At 51.6% G+C, this 21581-nt stretch overlaps 1 protein-coding gene and 1 pseudogene across 1 annotated transcript; both read right to left on the bottom strand.

The window, feature by feature from the left end:
* The window catches only part of LOC132399059 (sialic acid-binding Ig-like lectin 10), a 247307-nt pseudogene that overhangs the window by 6046 nt on the left and 219680 nt on the right, over window positions 1-21581 (bottom strand).
* Window positions 5671-21322, bottom strand: LOC132393734 (high affinity cGMP-specific 3',5'-cyclic phosphodiesterase 9A-like). The gene is made up of 14 exons (XM_059969159.1): window positions 21305-21322; window positions 20975-21052; window positions 19827-19881; window positions 16260-16335; window positions 15451-15532; window positions 14727-14801; window positions 13206-13292; window positions 12367-12471; window positions 11965-12047; window positions 11048-11204; window positions 9624-9737; window positions 8628-8732; window positions 6426-6554; window positions 5671-5811 (listed from the first exon to the last, which is right to left on the bottom strand). The coding sequence occupies exons 3-14, from the start codon at window positions 19846-19848 to the stop codon at window positions 5677-5679; spliced, it is 1170 nt and encodes a 389-aa protein (XP_059825142.1). The 5' UTR covers window positions 19849-19881; window positions 20975-21052; window positions 21305-21322; the 3' UTR covers window positions 5671-5676.

Here is a 21581-nt window from a genome sequence, read left to right as displayed (position 1 = left end):
TTTACTGGTGACACCACTGTCACAGGCCGAATCAAAGGTGGCGATGGATCAGCATATAGAAGGGAGATTGAAAATCGGGCTGAGTGGTGCCAGAACACCAACTTCTTATTCAAGAGAAAAATCTGCAGATGCTGGTAATCAAAGTAATGCACACAAATGCTGGAGGAACTCAGTAGGACAGGCAGCATCTATGGAAAAGAGTAAACAGTCGAGGTTTCGAGCTGAGACTCCTATGAAGGGTCTTGGCCCAAAATGCCTCTTACATTCAACCTTGCCTGAGAAATTGGACTGTCGGGTCAACTGGTTCTGAAGACGAGAGGTATTCGTTTTATTCATGCTACACTGCTCTTTCCAGCTGCAGTGTAGGCTTCATTTTCCATTTGAGAGTTTTAGTTAACGGTCCTGTTTGGCCTGGTGTTTATTGTTTTCTCTTTCCTTTAACACTGTTCGCATTAAAGTCTGTGAACTATCGACCTATTTCAGTGTCTCTCGCTCCGCACTTGGGCCGTTATCCGCACCTGATGACTCCGGGTGACCGGAGATGAGGAGCCTGGGGCCGGTGTGCAGCCAGGACCTGAGGAGCAGCCCCTTGAGAGAGCTAAAAAGAATAATTACATCTTGACGTTGTATGTTTCTAGTATTTATGGTACTCAGTGCTGAGTGTTCCAAATACTTCCGTCACTCAGAGCTGCATCCACAATATTTACGGTACGCAATGCAGAGTGTTGACAATGTTTACGGTACTAAGTGTTGTGTGTCCACAATATTTACTCATTGCCGTGTGTCCAGAATACTTATGGTACAGAGCGCTCTAATCCACAAGATTTGCAATACTCTTTATGGTGAGTTCAATGATATTGACAGGATTCATTACCGTGTATTTCATGATTTTTCTGTGCCCGACCGGCCGACAATTTACGATACCGGAACTGTATTCCACAACATTTACGGTACCCAATGCCGTTAATATTGTGGACGACAAAACGGCCGGTGTTGTGGTGGCATCAGATGCGGATGGTCCCGAGTTCGAATCCGGCCGGCACTTTGTAGCTTTCTATCCGTACTGGGCTGGGTTGAAACACCAGTCAAACGCTACAGAAACGGGGGGAAATGCTGCCCGATGCGCCGCTAGGCACGAAAAGGAACAACATCGGGGAGTCAAGTCGCAGCTGTTTAAAACTGGTCAAGCCACACTTGGAGTATTGTGTTCATTCCTGCTCGCCCAGTATCGGAAGGATTTGAAGAGGGTGCAGAAGATGTTCATCAGGATGCTGCCTGGACTGGAGGGGGTGAGGTTGTTTTCTCTGGAGTAGCGGAGGCTGAGGGGAGGTTTTAATGGAACTTTTCATGATACTTTTAACGGCACAGAAGGCGGTAGGCAGACAGTGTCTTCCTCGACAGGGTGGAGAAGTCAAATACGAGAAGGCATAGTTTTAAAGTGAGAGAGGACTTTGAAGGAGTCGCTGGCAAGCTTTTTTCCCGCGGAAGGGTTGGTGTCTGGGAAAAGCTGCCAGGGGTTGTGAGGGGGCAGATGTGATCGCAACAGTGAAGAAACCTTCAGGGAGACGTGAACAGACAGGGAGTGCAGCGATACGCACCATGCACGGGAATTGGTCGATTGGTGTCATGGTCGGCATTAATATGATGGGCCGAATGGCCTGTTCCTTTGCTGAACAACAGTGAACTACTGAGCCACCAGCCAGACATCAGTGGGGGTTAAAAAGCAGGAATCTGAAACGAAGTGTGGGGTTGTATAGCGGTGTTAAAAGAGAGATAGGATTGAACAGGGTCAGCGAGGAGTCACAGCGATACGGCCCGGCTACAGGACCTTCGGTCCCACCAATACATGCCGACCACAGTGCCACCAGCTAATCACGATTTCCTCCATTCGGCCCATATTCCCCAACCCCTGCCCTCTACATATCGATCCAAGCGCTTCGAAAATGATACTAAAGTTCCTGCTTCAACCACTTCCTCTGGCAGCTCGTTCCAGTTACTCACCGTCATCTGTGTGAAGAATTTGTCCCTCAGATCCCTTTTAAATGTTTCCTCTCTTACCCTAAACCCGTGCCCTTTAGCTTTCGATCGTCCTACCCAGTTACCGCCCACCTTATCGATGCCTATCAACACTTCTTTAAATTCGCCCTCCATCTCCTCCGTTCCAAGGAATGAAAACCCAGCCTGTCCAACCTCCCCCTGTAACACAGCCGCTCCAGTCCCGGCAATGTCTCGATAAATCTTCCCTGTACTCTTTCCGGTCTAACCACGGTACAATTTCACGGTCCCAATAGTGATCATCTTTAGCGCGGGCTGTTTATAATGTTTACGGTATTGGCGCTCACGTGACAGTAGCACTGCGATTGACCCGGTCAATATTTACGACTTTTGTTGCCCCGTGTCCCTGATATTTACGGTAGCCACCCTAACTTGTGAACGGCACCATTTTCACAATGTTTATGGAACCCGGTTCATAATATTTACAGCGTTTGGTGAGACATCTGATGCACCATCAATAACTCACACTGAGACGTAAGGCGAGATATCGGCTTTTATTGACTGGAAGAAGGAACCAGGAGTGAGTGTCCATCATACTATGTCCTGGAGACTGAGGCCGAGCGTCAGGCCTCAGATCGCCTTTATACAGGGGCCTGTGGGAGGAGCCACAGGAGCAGTCAGCAGGGGGCGTGTCCAGACAGGCACATAGTTCACCACAACATCATCAGTATTTCCGCAATTTCCCGCTCTTCAATTATGATATTTACGACGAACAGGGCTCTGTGTCCACAATTCAGTGAGAGGACACGGTGTGGCTCGTTGCAATATTCGTGGTGTATTACTATGTGTTTAGAGCATATTTTGTGAGGTTACTTCCCAATTTTTATGTTACTTCATGCAGTGGGGTCGCAATATTTATGGTATTCGGTAAGCTGGCTCACCATTATGATATTTAGTATGACACCAGTACCATAATTCTGGTATAAATACTAGAGACCACTTTATTCCGTTCCTCCTTTGCATAATAAAGTGGTGACTGGGTGTCCTTTCGTGGTCTGCTGGTGCTGTGTGTTCAGGGATGCTCTTCTGCACACCACTGTTACAACACACGTTTATCTGAGTGACTGTCACCTTCACGTCAGCTTGAAGCAGCCTGGCCATTCTCCTGTGACCTCTCTCATTTCACCCACAGAAATGCCACTCGCTGGAAGATATTTTTCTGTTTTGCTTTTCACTCCATTCTCTGTAAACTCCAGAGACTGTTGTGCATGTAAATCTGAGGAGATGAGCAGCTTCTGAGATACTCAAACCACCCCTTCTGGCACCAACAATCTGTCAAAATCACTTAGATCACATTTCTTTCCCATTCTGAGATGTATTCTGGGTGACATCTGAACCTCTTGACCATGTCTACATGCTTTTATGCATTGAGTTGCTGCCACATGATTGGCTGATTAGATATATGCGCTAATGATCATGTGTACAGGGGTACCTAATAAAGTGGCCAGTGAGTGTACATTATTTTACCGGTATTTGGAGTATTTATGGTAATGATACAAACTATTTGTGTATCCGGCAGTGTGTTCATAATACTTACGTTGCTTGGTGCTCTGTCGTCCCAATGGAACCCATTAGAAAAAGACCGTCAAACACCCAGTGTGCTGAACATAACTCTAATTGTGCAAAGTATAAAAGTAAGGAAATGTCACCCAGAACTGAAGTTACAGAAGTGAGTCCACAGTCACGAAGCCGGTCACAGTCGATCCAGGCCATTAGTTGCAGGTTGCAATCTCAGTTCACCGCAGAGACAAGTGACCCTCACCGAGCAGCGAGCTGAACACTCACCCAACACCTTTAGTGTTCAATCTGGCCCAGAGTTTAAATCGGCCTAACAGTGGGTCATGTTTCACTTTTAGACCTGGGCTGTGCCACTTTTATATGCTCTTTGGCCCAGGACCCATTGCCTTGATACGGCCCGTACCCATCCTTTCCCATCTGCCCATACCCGACCTTTCCTATCTGGCCCAGCACTTAAATCAGTGAACATAAACACGGTCCTCCCTCTTGGGCCTGGGCCTGGGCCCTGCCACCTCAATTCAGCCCATATACACCACGTCACAGGTGTGCTGCACCGTCTAATCTCAGTTCACACCACAAAAATTCCAAGTCGTATAGGGAGTTCAGATGCTCAGCTGTGAAAGGGAAGTTATAGGCTATTGATCACAGTGATCGGTTTAGAGAAAAAGTATGATTAATAAAAGAATTAGTAGTTTTGTTTGTAGCCAGCAAGTTGTCTCTGTGTTCACCAGCACTATCTTAAACCCTTTATCACTGCAGCTTGCTCACGATATTTATGGTTCAGGGCATTTCTCTTCCAATATTTACATCTCATATCACATGTGCTCAATATTTATAGTGTTGTGTTCACAATCTTCACAGTAGCTGGTGCAGAAGGTCCATAATATTTTGACAGTGAGACTGGTTAGATCCCACAACACCAAGTTCAGGGACAGTTAATCCCCTGCAACCATCAACTCCTGAACCAGCGTGGACAACTTCACTCTCCTCCACACTGAGCTGATTCTTTGAGCTACAGACTCACGTTTCAAGGACTCTTTACAACTCCTTTAGTCAGGATTATTTTTTATTTGTACAGTGTGTCTTCTTTTGCACTTTGGTTGTTTGCAGTCTCCACATACAGCATTTCCTAAACTCTGTGGTATTTCTCTTTTTCTGTAAGTGCCTGCAAAGAAATGGATCTCAAGGTGCTCTGTGGTAACATACAGCACATTAATAAATTCACCTGCAACTTCGGACTTTGGTTCAGAATATTTGCGGTATTCAGAGGGGCTGGTTCAGTGTTTGCAGTTTTCAGAGGGACTGGTTTGCAACATGTCCCGCATCTGAGGCTAATTAACATTACGCTTGTCACTGATATTTATTATACTGGTTTATGTGTGTTCACACAATATTTTCAGTATCTGAGGCAAGTTTTTCTGGATATTTACGGTAATTCATGATAAGGACTGCTGACAGGTCACTGACCTGATTAGACTGGCTGAGATGGGGAGTTTTTATTGACTTATTGAGACACTTAATAGGCCCTTCTGCCCTTTAAAGCCACACCACCCAGCACCCCCGATTTAACCCACGACTGATCCCAGGACAACTTACAACCAGCAATTCACCTACCTGGCAGGGCTTTGGCCTGTGGGAGGAAACCCACACGTTCATGGGGAGAACATGCAAACTCCTCAGAGACAGCTTTGGGAATTGAACCCAGGTCACTGGTACTGTAAAGCCTTGTGCTCCAGCGCCACTGGGGGAGGGAGGATATTCAGAGCTTCGAGAGGAGAGGGCGTGCTGAGAGTGGGTGAGAACACAGATGAGAGATTATAATGTGGAGATCTTTGGAGACATCCACTAAAGCACAGAACAGAGAGCAAAGTATTTGTTAAGTTGTGGGAGATTGGTTAGTGTTGATGTTCAAAAGGATCTGGAAAGAGTTAGTCTGTACAACGCTGTGCCCTGGGAGTGTGAGTGACTGGGGGTGTGAGTGTGAGTGGGAGTGAGAGTGTTTGTGAGAGAGAGAGAGTGTGCTCTGCCCATCTCTATCCCATCCCCCTTACCCAAATCTCCAACCCACCCCCACCCCCAAGAGAGGAAAATGCCACTGTCCCGTCAGATGGAGACTGATGCCACGGTGGGCTCCGAGGGCACCTCCAGTCTCGCCATCTCCCTCTCTCCGAGCTGCTGGTAACGATCCCTCGCCAGCCTGAGGGGTTGCAGCATCACCTCCTCCAGCTGGGGGAAGAGCTGGAAGAGAGGAGACAACGTCCCGTCACATCCTGGGAGCAGATTCGGACTCACGTTCCCCTCTGTTGGCATTCCCGGTCATCCTATCGCAATCACAATGTATCTCCTGATAATATTCCCAGGAATTCGAGTTTGGGGTTTCAGAGAGGGGGAGGGGTGTAGGGGCGACAGGGAGTTCATGGAGATTGGGTGGGGGTAGGGGCGAGAGGGGTGTCACAGAGAGAAAGAGGGGTGTTGCTTCTTATCTTGAAGGCATTCCCACTGTTTGTATTTTGAAGAGATTTGGTATCTCACCAAATACTCAACAGTTTTTTTAATAGATGTATGGTGGAGAACATTCTGACTGGCTGAATCACTACCTGTTATGGTGGATCACAAGAGGCAGCAGAGGACTGTAACCTCAGCCAGCTCCACTCCACCATGGCAGAACCGTCCCTTCCACTGAGTACATCGTCAAGAGAGTGAGCCTCAAGAGGGAAGGGTAGGAGCGGCAGGGGATGGGATGCAGAGCGGGTGAAGACCTGCTCCCTTCCCCCTCCCCACTCAGTATGAGCCCAATTACTTGTTCCCTTCCCGAGTGAATTCTCCCCCCCCCCCACTGTGACCCCCGTTACCTTGGTCAAGGACTCGAACATGGGCATGAGGGTGGAAGTGATGAATGCTCTCTGTGTGTGAGATTTCCACACCCGGTCCCGGTCCATGAAGGGCGACACTGGTAAACCCTCCGACTTCTCCCGGTCTCCCTGGAACAGGTCCAACTGCATCAGCCGTGATAGAGACCGAACCTCCCCTGACAGCGAGGCATCCCTTCCCTCCTCACCGCTCCTCCCACAGCGCTCCCTCCTCACCACTCCTCCCACAGCACTCCCTCCTCACCGCTCCTCCCACAGCATTACCTCCTCACCACTCCTCACACAGCATTACCTCCTCACCACTCCTCCCACAGCACTCCCTCCTCACCACTCCTCCCACAGCGCTCCCTCCTCACCACCCCTCCCACAGCGCTCCCTCCTCACCACTCCTCCCATAGCATTACCTCCTTACCGCCCCTCCCACTGCGCTCCCTCCTCACCGCTGCTCACACAGCGCTCCCTCCTCACCACTCCTCCCACAGCGCTCCCTCCTCACCACTCCTCCCACAGCACTCCCTCCTCACCACTCCTCCCACAGCGCTCCCTCCTCACCGCTCCTGCCACAGCGCTCCCTCATCACCATCCCTCCCACAGCGCTCCCTCATCACCCCCCCCCACAGCGCTCCCTCCTTACCACTCCTCCCACAGCGCTCCCTCCTCACCGCTCCTCCCACAGCATTACCTCTTCACCACTCCTCCCATAGCATTACCTTACCGCCCCTCCCACTGCGCTCCCTCCTCACCGCTCCTCCCACAGCGCTCCCTCATCACCACCCCTCCCACAGCGCTCCCTCCTCACCACCCCTCCCACAGCGCTCCCTCCTCACCACTCCTGCCACAGCGCTCCCTCCTCACCGCTCCTCCCACAGCATTACCTCTTCATTGTTCCCCCACAGCACTCCCTCCTCACCACCCCTCCCACAGCGCTCCCTCCTCACCGCTCCTCCCACAGCATTACCTCCTCACCGTTCCTCCCACAGCATTACCTCCTCATTGTTCCCCCACAGCACTCCCTCCTCCCTACCCTTCCCACAGGGCTCACTCCTCGCTGCCCCTCCGTCATTGCCCCCCTCAGCACTCCCTCATCACTGCTCCTCCCACACCAAGGCACTTCCTTCTCAGCGCTCTTCTCACAGCGCTCCCTCCTTCATTCCCCTCCCACAGCGCTCCATTCCCCTCCCACAGCGCTCCATTCCCCTCCCACAGCGCTCCCTCTCCATTCACCTCCCACAGCGCTTCCTCTTCATTCCCCTCCCACAGCGCTCCCTCTTCATTCCCCTCCCACAGCGCTCCCTCCATTCCCCTCCCACAGCGCTCCCTCTTCATTCCCCTCCCACTGCGCTCCCTCTTCATTCCCCTCCCACTGCGCTCCCTCTTCATTCCCCTCCCACAGTGCTCCCTCCTCATTCCCCTCCCACTGCACTCCCTGATTCCCCTCCCATAATGCTCCTTCCTCATTCCCCTCCCATAATGCTCCCTCCTCATTCCACTCCCACAGCGCTCCCTCCTCATTCCCCTCCCATTGCGCTCCCTCCTCATTCCCCTCCCATAACCCTCATTCCCCTCCCATAATGCTCCCTCATTCCCCTCCCACAGCGCTCCCTCATTCCCCTCCCACATCGCTCCCTCCTCATTCCCCTCCCATAACGCTCCCTCCTCATTCCCCTCCCATAACCTTCCTCATTCCCCTCCCATAATGCTCCCTCCTCATTCCCCTCCCACGGTGCTCCCTCCTCATTCCCCTCCCACTGCGCTCCCTCCTCATTCCCCTCCCATAAAGTTCCTTCCACATTCCCCTCCCACTGCACTCCCTCCTCATTCCCCTCCCACGGTGCTCCCTCCTCATTCCCCTCCCACTGCACTCCCTCTTCACTCCCCTCCCACAGTGCTCCTTCCTCATTCCCCTCCCACAGTGCTCCCTCCTCATTCCACTCCCATAACACTCCCTCCTCATTCCCCTTCCATAACGCTCCCTCCTCATTACCCTCCCATAATGCTCCCTCCTCATTCCCCTCCCATAACGCTCCCTCCTCACCACCACTATTCTGAAGCTTCCTCCTGACCACAACTCTCCCATCCCTCTGCCCTCCCACGACACTCTCCTCCCCACTGACCCTTACTGAATGCGACACTCCCTCCTCACAGCGAGGTGCTCCTGCCTCACTCTTTCCCGCCACCACCCACCTGCATGAAGTACTCCTGTAACAAATAGTCGAGCCAGGGCTCAGAGACCTGGGTGGGCCGCACCTCGTTGGAGGTGTCACAGCATTTGATCAGTACTTGTTCCAGCTGTCGACAGGGAGGACGAGGGTGTTAGTGAGCTGCGGAGAAGTCGACAAGTCGCGGGTAGCCCATTCCCACCCCTCTACCCAACTTGTTAACACAGTGATGTCTGGCCCCAGACAGTCCCTCATCGTCAAACCTTCCCGCCACACCGCTGGGGAAGGTAAAGCTTCCTCGAGAGACACGTCCCACCAGGCTCAAACAGATTCCACCCTTCAGATATCAGACTCTTGAGTAGACCTCTCGTACGATGAATGGACTCGACCTCACAATCCAGGTCAAGGCCGTGCACCTTATTGTCTACCTGCACGGCACTCTCCTTGTAGCTGTGACACTCTATTCTGCGTTCGGTTATTGTCTGACCTTATTCCAGCTGAATGCACTGTGTAATGATCTGATCTGTATGAACAGTGTGCGTTTCACTGTATCTCTGTATGTGACAATAATGAACCTATTCCAATTAACAAGAACATTGAGTGTGTATCCCCATCTCTATCACTGCCTATGACCCCTACATTCCCTGTCTCCATGTCACCCCCTTCCCTGTCGCTGGATTCTACACACCTCCCCGTCCCTGTGGCCCACTCCGCCCCTTACACACCTCCCCGTCTCTGTGGCCCACTCCCTCCCTTACACCCCTCCCCGTCTCTGTGACCCACTTCCTCCCTTACACCCCTCCCTGTCTCTGTGATTCCTTCCAGTTCAAACACACTCCTGGTCTCTGTGAGCCCTCTAACCCCGACACACCTTTCCATCTCTGCCACTCCTTCCACCCTCCAGTTCCTCTACCCATCCCATCTTTATGAGCCCCTCTGACCCCTACACCCCTCGCTGTCTTTGTGCCCCCCTCCTCTCTGCCTTCAGCTGTTCATAGTGCCCTGGGGTCTCGGTACTGACCAGTCGGACGTGTTCCTGGTTCTGGTCGTCGAACATGTCGAGGCATTGTGCAAACGCATCCATGATGTCCCCGTGTCTCGCCATGTCTGTGGCCAAGATCAGCTCCATCATCCCCTGGGAGGAAGGGAGAAGGTCAGAGCCCCTCTCGTATACAAACACGTGGCTCACCCCCCACCCCCCCACCCACCAGCTCTCCCTGTAACAGAGCATTCGGACTGGTTTAATTGCCACCCGGTGTGGAGGCTCCAACACATGGATCACAAGAGGCTGCAGAGGGTCGTAGACACAGCCGAATCCATCACGGACACAACCCCCCCTCCCACCATCGTCACGGACACAACCCTCCCCACCGTCACGAACACAAGCACACCCCCACCAACGTCAGCGACACAACACTCTCCCATCACTGACACAACCCTCCCCACCATCACCGACACAACCGTCCCCACCATCTCTGACATGACCCCCCCCCCCCACCATCACTGACATGACATCCCCCCCACTATCACCGACACAACCCTCCCCTCCATCACGGACACAACCCTCCCCTCCATCACGGACACTACCACCCCCCACCACCATCACCAACACAACCCCCCCCCCACTGTCACTGACCCAACCCTCCCCACCATCAGGGACACCTTCATAATGCAATGCCTCAAGAAGACACATCCATCATTGAGGACCCTCGCCAGCCAGGACATGCCATCTTCCCATTTCTGCTATCAGAGAGCAAGTACAGGGACCTGAAGTCCCACACTTTTCAATTCAGAAACATCTTCATCCCCTCTGCCATCAGTCTATAAACACGACCTCATTTGCAGTCTTTATTTGTTATTTATAGACATTTTATGTGTTGTGTGTACAGAAAATAAATCTCTTGACTTATTTCAGTGACAATAACCCTGATTCTGAGTTTGGTGAGGCCACCTTTAGAGTGTTGGATACAGTGTTGGTCACCGTGTTGTTGGGAAGATGTTCTCGAGTTTCCTCCACCTTCTCCAGCTTCATGATATCCTTCCTATAGCTGGACGACCAGAAATGCACTCAAACCTCCAAGTGTGGTCTCCCCAATGACTTCTACAGCTGTAACATAATGTCCCATCTCCTGTGCCATTGCTACCTTGTCAGACCAATTTTTGTAGCAAGCCTTGTCTGGTTCTTCCTTGTCTACAGCCTGTTGGTTTTCAGTGTTTGGACTATTTCAGTATCTTTGAAGGATCAGCCACTCCCTGAAATATCCTGCGATGTCTGTGGAAATCTGGATCGTCCTTACCCCCTCCCATCCCCCTCCCGAGAGCTTCCCACCCCGTAATCTTTGAAGTGACCTTTTTCCCATTTCCTGCGGCCCCCTCCCGCATTTCCCTTTGTCGGTGTCGCCACCTCTCCTCCCCTACCCCGCCAACCCCTGCAGAATGTCTCACCTTCCGGATCTCCTCCGAGACTCCCGACTCTGTGCCAGCGAAGATGTCACAGTTGGGCTCTGAGAGTATCTGGAAGGCCACGGTGCAGTGGTGCTGTTCCAGGGGGGAGCGGTTTCCGTAGCGACGTGCGAGATCGGTCTGAGCATTGACCTGGTATCTATTTGGGGGTGGTGTGGGGTGGGGGGGGGCAAGAGTCCAACCCTTAGACTGAGAGTGGGGACAGTCATCAGCGGCATCTCTCCTCCGCAGCGAGCTCGGCATCACGTTAAGTGTTAATTATCGGGATGATGGGATTGTTGGCTTTGTGGCCACGTTTGCAGACCGTACGAAGATAGGTGGAGGAGCACGTACTGTTGAGGAAGCAGGGTGTCTGCAGAAGGACTAGACAGATTAGGAGAATGGGCAAAGAAATGCCAGATGGAAGAGTGTAGCATTGTGCACAGCCGCATATTTTGGTAGAAGAAATAAGGGCACAGACGAATTTCAAAATTGGGAGCAAATTCAGCAATTGGAAGTGCAAAGGGACTTGGGAATCCTTGTGAGGGTTCTGTGAAGGTCAACTTGCAGGTTGAGTCGGAAGTAAGGAAGGCAATCGGAATATTAGCATTCATTTTCAGCGAACTAGACTATAAAAGCAATGAGGGAATGCTGAGGTTTTATAAAACATTGGCCAGACCGCACTTGGAGCGCTGTGAGCAGTTTTGGGCCCTTTAGCTACGGAAGGATAAGCCGCCACTGGAGAGGTTCCAGAGGAGGTTTATGAGAATGATTCCGAGAATGAAAAGGTTGATGTTTGAGGAGCATTTGGTGTGCTCACTGGAGCTGTTGTTGGGAGACTGGGGAATCGGGATCAAGGCCGGCGTTGGAGTGGGAATACCAGCTCGGAGTGACCCCTGGGGCCGGGCACTCAGACTCACGTGTTGTTGAGCCCGGGGTGATCCAGGTCGTGGCAGACAGCGGAGGTCATCAGGATCAAGATCTCAATGGGTTTCAGCCGGGCCTGAGATGACGAGGGAGAAGGATGGGGTTAGTGTACGTCTGGGCTCACACCTCCCCCTTTCCCTCCACAACACGTCACCCAACTGGGCCCCCTCCCCCCAACATCTCTCCAACAGCTCCAAATCAGGGGGGAGTGTGAGGAGGGAGTGCTGTGAGAGGGACGGTGAGGGAGTGTGGTGGAGGGGTGGTGAGGAGGAAGGGGCAATGAGGAGGGTTCGGTGGGGAGGGAGTGCTACTCCACAGGAATGAACTTGACCAAAGTGATCGTTACAGAGGGCTAGTACAGACAGGATGGTCAGAACGTGCTCCCATACACCCACCTGCAGCTCACACAGTTGGATCATGCCATGCATCATCTGGGTGACGCAGAAGGAGTGGCGGAAGTTGTGGAACGGATTCTCCCTGTAGTTCTCCTGGACGCTCAGCTGTGGCACAGAGAGAGGTTGCAGACAGTTATAGACCCTTCGGTCCATCAGGTTCCTGCTGGTTCTCCGGCCTCATTCTTGTCCGGTCCCTCCATCAGGGCTGTGTATCCTCCCCTCCTCAGCCCCTAACTACCCTCCCTCTGTCCAACATCAACGAGCCCCCAGTGGGATCGGGATGGGAGCGGTTTGTGGTGGGATCAGGGGAGGATCCCTCTGTTCCGTCACTGGGTTCAACCTCATCGAACAGAACCAATTAACCCCTCCCCATCTCCCATCCCTGTAACCCCCTTCAACCCCATTAGTCCCTCCATCTCTGTCAGCCCCGCTGGCCTCTGCACCCCTTCCCATCTCTGTGACCCCCTCCGGCACGCATCGCCATCCCATCTCATTACGTCTGGAAGGGTAAGGGGAAGGATACAGATGAAGAGGTGGGGAAGAAGAAAAAGAGAAAAGTAGGGGGAGAGGCATTAGAGAGAAAAATTAAGGGAGATCAGAGAAGAGTAGAGAGATATATAATAATCGAGAGCCCTGCCCCACTCCCCCAACTCTTTCACAGAGAGATGGATGGGAAAAGGAGTGAGAGAGAGAGAGATGAATCAGGAGAAAGATGAGGAGTGAGATGAGGGAGGTGTAGCAGACAGGGAGGGGCATTAGCCAGGTAGACAGGAAGGGTTTGGGATGGGAATCGTGGATGAATGGTTCCTGGGAGGGGTGGATGAGGAGAGGATACCTACCAGCCATCGCTTCAGAGTGATGGCATTGATGTTAAACTGGTTGACCAGGCCCAGACTGTGGAACATGTACTCGATACAACTCAGCATCTGTGGGGAGAGCAGAAACACATCTAGATCCAGACACCCATCCCACCCTCAATCTTCCCTCTTCTCCCCAGTCCTCCTCCTCCCTAACATAATTCACCGGGGCTGGAGCTGACATTTCCTGGGGGAAGCTGTTGTGGTCTGGGACTCTCTGCTTGAAAGGGGGTGGGGAGGAATGACGTGAGAGCAGATCTGAGGATGCAAACGAGAGAGAGTGAGAGAGAGAGAGAGAGAGAGAGAGAGAGGGAGAGAGGGAGAGAGACGGAGAGACAGAGACAGACAGAAAGAAAGAGAGAATGCAGCAAAGGTAAGAAATTGTAGAATTGTAGAGAATGGGATGCAGGGAATGAGAGAATGGAAAGAGATTTAAGAAATTGAAATGACAAGAAAGAGAGAGACAGGAAATAAAGAGAGTGAATATTTGGGAGAAAGTGAGCAAGTGACTGAAGCAATAGATGGAGAGAGGGTGGGAGGGAAGGGAGAGAGAGCTGCAGTGATCGAGGGAATTGGGGAACGGAGGAAGATAGAGAGCACAACAGAATTTAAAAAAGAGAAAGAGAAGGAGGTAGAGAGAAACTGATGAAAACCAGTGATTGGGGAGATGGGTGAGAGAAAGACAGGATTGAGTGACTGGGGAGAAAGGTTTTGTGCATTTGAGAGACTGTGGAGAAAAGGGAGATGGCAGGTTGTGTGCATTTGATGGACTGAGGGGGGGAGAGATGTCACGGGTTGTGCTGAGAGACTGGGGAAGAGAGGTGACAGGTTGTGTATATTTGAGAGACTGGGGCAGGGAGAGGTGACAGGTTGTGTACATTTGAGAGACTGGGGAAGAGAGGTGACAGGTTGGGTACATTTGAGAGACTGGGGAAGAGAGGTGACAGGTTGTGTACATTTCATAGATTGGGACAGGGAGAGGTGACAGCAGAATCAAAGACCACACCCATCCTGGACATTTCCCCTTTCATCGGACAGAAGGTACAAAACCCTGAAAGCAAACACCACCAAGCTCAAGGACAATTTCTATCTTATGATTTTCAGACTCTAGAATGGACCTTTTATGTGATAAGATGGACTTTTGAGCTCACAATCTCCCTTGTTATGATCTTGCACTTTATCGTATTCCTGCACTGCACTCTTTTGGTAGCTTCTACACTTTATTCTATGTTGTTATAGTTTTGCCTCGATCCGGCTCAATGCACTGTGTAGTGATCTGATCTGTATGAACCGTATGCAACGCAAGCTTTTCACTGTATCTCAGTGCACATGACAATAACAAGCCAATAAAAATTCCAAGCAGAGTTGGCCAAGGACAATAACATTGTGTTCAAACAGGCAATCCCCCATGGAGTGGGACTCGATGAGGAACTGCACCTCATGGCCCGGTGATGGACTCTTGCTGTGCTCAGAAGCTCCGCCTCTGAAATTACCGATGCCTACCTCGTTGGGAGCCCACTGCCAGATGTCGAAGGTTGGCTTCTTCAGTGCCTCGATGGTCTCTGGAGAGAGGGTGTACTGGCAGGGAAAGGCACAAGGAGGAACAGGAGGTCAGTGTATGAGGGCAACATCTCCACGTCAGAGCCACATGCGTGTCTTAAACCTCCACCCCACCAAACCACACACCCCACCCCTGGCCTGGCGCCTCTTCACAGAAGCACATACCTATGTCTATGCAGACGGAAACACCGCTCAGTAAGATCTCATAAACAGCATTCTGGGACCCCAGAGAGAAACACTCCCCCACCCATCCCAGACTCCCCATGTGTGGCTGTGGGACTTTAACACACACAGACCGGGCCTTGGATTAACGTCTCGTCTGGAGAAAGTGTGAGCTTTCTCCCTCAGTGCCCCTCCTGCAGCGCGTTTCACCCTCCTAACCACCCCTCCCACAGCCCACGCTCCCTCCTCACAGCCCCTCCTCAGCTGCACTCCCCACTCCGTGAGGGGCGGGCTGGCAGGAAGAGCAGTTCACAGAAACAGAGAGGGGTATAGGAGCTGGAGGGGTTACAAAGACTGGGAGGTGTGTGGGGGCTGAAGGGGTATAGAGATGGGGAGGGGTGGAGGGGTAGGAGGAGTTTACATAGACAAGGAGGGTTCTCGGTGCTGGAGAAGGTCACAGAGACAAGGGGGAGTGACTGAAGACATTGGGAGGGGGGGTTCTTACCTTGGGATATGAGGGAACATCACGGCGAGGGATAAGCCTCCTGCTGGCAGGGGGACACGGGGAGGCACAAATCCAGAGGGATCTGAGGGAGAGAGAGACAGAGAGATCAGCATTCAGCATTCATTCCTCACCCCAATCCCACGACCCTTCACAATGCTGCTCGACGACTAGGGTCCACTCACCCTGAGCCTCAGCCGCTCCCCCCGTGTGTCCCCTTCCCTCTGACCAACACTGACGACCTCGCCCCGCATTTCCAGGGTGTTCTCAGAGTTGCTGAGAAAATTCTGTCGAGGTTATTTTTTCGGACGCTGGTGACCCACGGTTGTCCATCACCTCTCGAGGAGCTCATTACCGTCCAGAACAGGGTAGGCCGTTCAATCAGCTCCGCACCTACCCAACCTAAACACCTCCCCCTCACCCTCGGCCACTGCCCCACCACGGCTGCAGTGTGCAGCGTCTACAGAACACTCTGCTGTTAGTCGCCCGGGCGACTCGGACAGTATCTACGTCCGCACCTCTTACTACCCAGAAGGATGAGGGCAGTTTTATGTCTGTGGGGACAGTTTGCCCCCTCCTCTACTCCCACTCGGAAATCTGTGTGCCATTCCTTCACCGTCGCCGGGTCTGAACCCTGGAACTCCCTCTCTCCCCACAGTACCGTGGACTGCGGAGGTTCGAAGGGGCGACTCAGCCCCACCTTTGAGAGAGGCGACAGGGAGCCGATAAATGCTGATCTGTCCCAAAGAGAGGGAAAAATTCACCCTGAGGACATGGATCGGACGGAGGCTGGCCTCTTGTGTACCTCCTACCTCTTGGCAAGCTCTTCCCGCAGCCTCTCGATCTCCCCCTGACACTTGGCGATCTCGGCTCTCCTCCCGCTCTCCACTGCAACACAATCCAAGCCATTCCCGATTAACCGCCTCGTCTTCCGGGTCCGTGGGATCCTGGGATCAGCCTGTGCTGAGGACACCCACGGGGGAGGGCAACGATCACGGGGAGCGATCGAACCGGAGCGTCGGCGTGTGGGCTGACCCGATCCGCCATTCGGTCACGGCTGATTTACTATCCCTCTCAACCCCGTTCTCTCGCCTTCCCCCCGTAACCTTTAACACCCTTACTAATTACGAAATTACTAATCGCAAATGTTGTGAAGAAAGATGTTGCAAAGTCACGAATCAAAAGGTTGAGCCTGGTGGGACTGGTGCTCTGAGCTGCGCGTGTTTCAGTGCAAGGAGTGTTGTAGGAAAGGCGGCCGAGCTTAAGGCACGGATCAGCACGGGGAATTATGACATTTTAGCCATCTTTGAGATTTGGTTGTGGGGGGAGAGGCAGGGCTGGCAGCTCAGTATTTCGGGGATCCATTGTTTTAGACGAGTCAGACTGACCGGGGGGGTGGGGGGGGGGGCATTACTGGTCAGGGAAAATGCCACGGCAGTGATCAGTCAGAACAGACTGGAATGTTCGTCCACAGAGACTTTATGGGTAGAACTGAGGAATAAGAAAGTTATGACCACTTTAATGGGATTATATAGAATATAGAATAGTACAGCGCAGTACAGGCCCTTCTGCCCACAATGTTGTGCTGACCCTTAAACCCTGCCGCCCATATAACGCCACCTTAAATTCCTCCATAAACCTATCTAGTTGTCTCTTAAATTCCACTAGTGCATCTGCCTCCGTCACCGACCACTCAATAATCCCTCGGATTTAGAAGAGCAAATTTGGAGTGAGATCGCAGACTGTTGCAAAAAACACAAGGTTCTGTGGATTTATCCACCACAATTTGCTTCAGACAGCCAACAGCTCCTCCTCTGTAATCTGTGTAGGACCCATTACCTTGCCTCGGCATTGCCTCTCACCTGTATTCTCCATCTACTGACTGGGGCTCCCATACTGTGAAAAGGGCTGGTTGGGAAGGAGTTAGTCAAGAACATTTCCTTAAATCCCAACAAAAGAGAGTGCAATAATAGATCTCCGATTAGGGAATGCAACAGGGTAGGTGACAGAAGTTTGTGTAGGGAACCAGTTTGCAACTAGTGGTCATACTGCCATTGGTTTCCAGATTTTTATGGAAAAGGGTAGGTTTGAGATTCTAAATTGGAGATGGTATCAGAAAAGGATCTGGCATGTATAGATTGGGACAGGCTATTTTCTGGGAAAGGTGTACTTGGTAAGGGGGAGGACTTCAATTTTCATGAGTACAAAGCTTGTATGAGACTGTAACAATAAAAGGCAAGGATAACAGGTTTAAAGAACATTGATTTTCAGAGATATTGAGACCCACTTTGAGATATCAAACTCTGGTTTAAATATACCCAATGACTTGGTGTTCACCACCAAGCGTGGCAATAAATTCCACAAAACAGAGGCACGTCATGCCTGTTTCTGATGACATGTGCTGGTCCCTACCCATCACTGTATTAAATGACTCCCCCCCGCCCCAGTTCTGATAACTCTGTCCCCTCAATCGAGAGACATTCCCACGGGGGAAACTATCTCCCCTTCCCTGTCCCCTCAGGATCTGAGCAGGTTCAGTGAGTTCACCCACCGTCCTTCTAAACACCGGCCTTCATCAGTTAGGGCACTGAGTACTGGAGTCGGACGTAATGTTACAGATGCACCATACGTTGTTGAGGCTCCGCTTTGAATATTGTGTACCGTTTTGGTCATCCCGTTATAGAAAAACTACCGTTAAGCTAGAAAGTAGGCAGTTGTTTATGAGAATATTGGCGGGACTCAAGGCCTTGAGAGATAGGAACAGGCTGGGCAGATTAGGAAGTCATTCCTTTGTGCGTAGGAGACAGAAGGGTGAAATTATAGAGGTGTAGAAAATCATGAGGTGTGTAATTACGATGAATCTCTTCACCAGGGTTAGAGAAACAAGAACTACAGCCGTGGTTCCCAACCTTTTTTTATACTATGGACCCCTACCCTTAGCTGAGGCTCCATGGACCCCAGGGTTCAGAACCACTGGACCAGATGTTTGGGGTGAAAGGGGCGAGATTTAATAGGAACCTGGGAGTGGTTTTTAAGAAGGCTTGTGGTGTGTTGGCCTTCATCAGTGGGGGATTGAGTTGGGTTCAAGAGCTGCAGGGTGATGTTGCTGCTCTGTGAGACTCTGGTTCGACCCCACTTGGAGAGCTGTGTTCAGTTCGGGTCACTTCTTTATAGGAAGAATGAGGAAACTTCAGGGAAGGTGCGGAAGGGATTTATTAGGATGTTGCCTGGATTAGAGAGCATGTCTTATGAGGAAAGGTTGAGAGAGCTCGAGCGTCACTCAAAGAAAGACGGGGACAAGAATGAGGTAAAGAGGCAGAACGAAGGGGAAGAGGATAAGTAGGGAGGGGCAGCATGAGGGAGGAGGGGGTAGCTGCATGACGTAACTGTGGAAATGCCACGTTCCCCCCTCCCCCAGTCACTGAGGAGGGGGATGGAGATCATGGTCGGAGGTGCAGGAGTGGACAAACATCACTCACCCTCCACCTGTCTCTCCAAGACAGCCAGCTTATTCCAAATCTCACTCTCGATTTCGTCTACCCTCAGGTACCTGCAGAGGGGAAGGGAGGGAGGCAGTGAGGAGAGAGAGGATACATGGAATTTTCCGAGAAATCAAGGGGGGGGGAGTGCAAAAAGATTAAGATTAAAGATTGGCTTTATTTGTCACATGTAACAACAAATCATTGATATGCATGGTGAAAGATGTCATTTTGCGTCAAAGACCTACACGGCCTGAAGATGTGGTGAGGGATGAGGGGAGGTTCAGCGAGAACACACAGAACAGAAGATGTTCTTTGACAGCCCGTTCCAGATAACAAACTCCTCTCTGTGTAAGGGTAATTTTAATGTCCTGTGTGAAATTAATTACCCCTTAGATGGATTTTACCCTTCCACCCTCTGCCCCCTTGTTTTTGATACCCATACATGAAAAAAAACATTTTAAATGAAAAAAAAACAATAACAAAATGCAGAATAAAGTGTTACAGTCACGGAGAAAGTGAAGTGCAGGAAGACAAGGGCTACGACGAGTTAGATTGTGAGGTCAGGAGTCCATTTTATCATGCTTGGGGATCCATTAACAAGGTAAAACTGTCTCCCCTACTTGTTTCCCACAAATCCTATAGACCTCTGCTTGGTCACCCCCTCAGCTTCCACTGCTCCAGGGTAAACAGTCTCAGACTATCTGGTCTCTCCAGTCTCCTGATGTCCATGGAGTTGAGAGGGAAAATAAATCAGCCATGATGGGATAGTAGAGCAGAATTCTCTGTCTTGTGGTCTTGTGGGCCTGGCCACCAGAGGCAACGGGGACCGTCAGCGATGAAGGGGACAGAGAGCGCCGGTAATCACGTTCCCGCTTTCCGCTGTTCTCAATCCAGTACCTGGAGAGCTGGACGGTGACATCAGTGCAGAATTTCTGTAGGAGGACCTCTCTGTCTGTGAGTGAAATCAATAAATCAGCTTGTTATTGTCACAAGTGCCGAGGTACAGTGATGTTACATTCTGTCCACACAGATCGTTTCCTCACATCAGTGCATCGACATAGTGCAAGGGTAAAACAATAACAGTTACAATTGCCCAGGAAGCGCAGTCAGGCAGACGGCAAGGTACAAGGTAGATTGTGAGGTCAAGTGTCCATCTTATTGCACTAGGGGACTGTTCAATAATCTTATGACAGTGAGGTAGAAGTTGTCTTTGAGCCCGGTGGTACATGCTTTCAGGCTTTTGTATCCTCTGCCCGATGGGAGAGGGAAGGAGACAGAATGTCTGGGGATGGACGGGGTCATGGATTATGCTGGCTGCTTTACCAAGGCAGAGGGAAGTGTACACAGAGTCCTTGGAAGGGAAGTTGGTGCCTGCGATGTGCGCACCTGTGTCCAACTCTCTGTAGCTCCTTGTGGTCACGGGCAGAGCAGTTGCCGTATCGAGCCCTGATGCACCGGGGCAGGAAGCTTTCCTTTACGCATTGATAAAAATCGTCAAGGTCAACAGTGGCATGTTGAATTTCTCAAACCTCCGGAGGAAGTAGAGGAGTTTGTGAGCTGTCTTGTCCGTGGGTGCACATGTCTGAACCAGAACTACGGCCCGAGAAGCGACGGGGATAGAGTGGAAGAATTTAACATTTAAAAATTGTTTACCTGAGGGCCCTGATGATGTAACAACTACCTTATATGGAGAACTATAAAACAAATATGACATAATTAATATCCGTCACTTTGCTAAACAGTCCCCCCACCGACTGAATCTCCTCCCACAGACACTCCCCACTCCCGATCATCAACTCCCCCCTCACCCACTGAATGCCCTCCCACAGCCCACAGACACTCTCCCCAAAATGAATCTCCAGCCACAGTCCGCTGACAAACTCCATACAGATGGTGAGGAGGGAGGGAACGTTGCGTGAGGGGCCGGATCGAACCCAGGCCTCTGGGATTAAATCTCGACTAAACCTGTCCATTGTTCACTCAGTCATTTCCTCAGTTCAAGGATATTCCCAAACATCCCGATCCCCTTGACCGTCGAATCCTACCTCTTGGGATTGGCTGGCATCTCAGGATCAATGGTCACCGGCGACCCCTCGTGGTCAAACAAGGACAGCGCGCCCCCTCTGGATAGGAAGAGAAGATCTGAGAACCAGAGGCAGACTCCGCCTCGGCTTTCCATAAAACTCCCTCCCACAGTACTCCCTCTTAGGGGTCGGTCCCACAGTGCTCCCTCCACACCCCGCTTCCCGTAGCGCTCCCCCCCTCACTACTCCTCCCCCAGCTCGGACCTCGGTGCTAAGACGTACGGATTCGAACGTGCCACCCTCTGACTGAGGAGCGGGGAGTTAGTCGCTGTGCCAAGCGGCCCGACTGACCTGAGAAGCCCAGCAGCGGCACACAAGAGGTCCCGGACGTCGGACGGACTGGATAAGCGGCTGAAGATCACCTGGAATAGAGGGAGGGGAGGGGGGGGGGAGGGCGAAACAAGAAAATGCGGGAGGGGGAGAGGTGAGGATGGGGGAGGGGAGGAAGAGAAGATGGGGATGGAGAGGGGAATGAGTGAAGAGAGCAAGGAAGGGAGGAGGATGAGAGAGGAGGGAAAGGGGAAGAAGGGAGGAGAGGTGGGAAAAGAGGGGAGAAGAGGAGGGAGAG

The sequence above is a fragment of the Hypanus sabinus genome, chromosome 1 (assembly GCF_030144855.1).
Source record: "Hypanus sabinus isolate sHypSab1 chromosome 1, sHypSab1.hap1, whole genome shotgun sequence".
Taxonomy (NCBI): Eukaryota; Metazoa; Chordata; class Chondrichthyes; order Myliobatiformes; family Dasyatidae; genus Hypanus; species Hypanus sabinus.
The sequence above is the reverse complement of the archived record's forward strand: the minus strand, read 5'-3'. Positions and strand labels throughout refer to the sequence as shown.

What these genes read in the sequence shown, in the direction of transcription:
- LOC132393734 (XM_059969159.1), bottom strand. Translation starts at nt 19,848, where the DNA reads ATGTCACCGTCCAGCTCTCCAG. An exon ending in TCACTCTGAAGCGATGGCTG is followed by an intron (nt 12,472 to 13,205) that starts GTAGGTATCCTC and finishes TCTGTGCCACAG; the next exon opens with CTGAGCGTCCAGGAGAACTA. An exon ending in TCTCGGAGGAGATCCGGAAG is followed by an intron (nt 9,738 to 11,047) that starts GTGAGACATTCT and finishes CCTTCCTCCCAG; the next exon opens with GGGATGATGGAGCTGATCTT.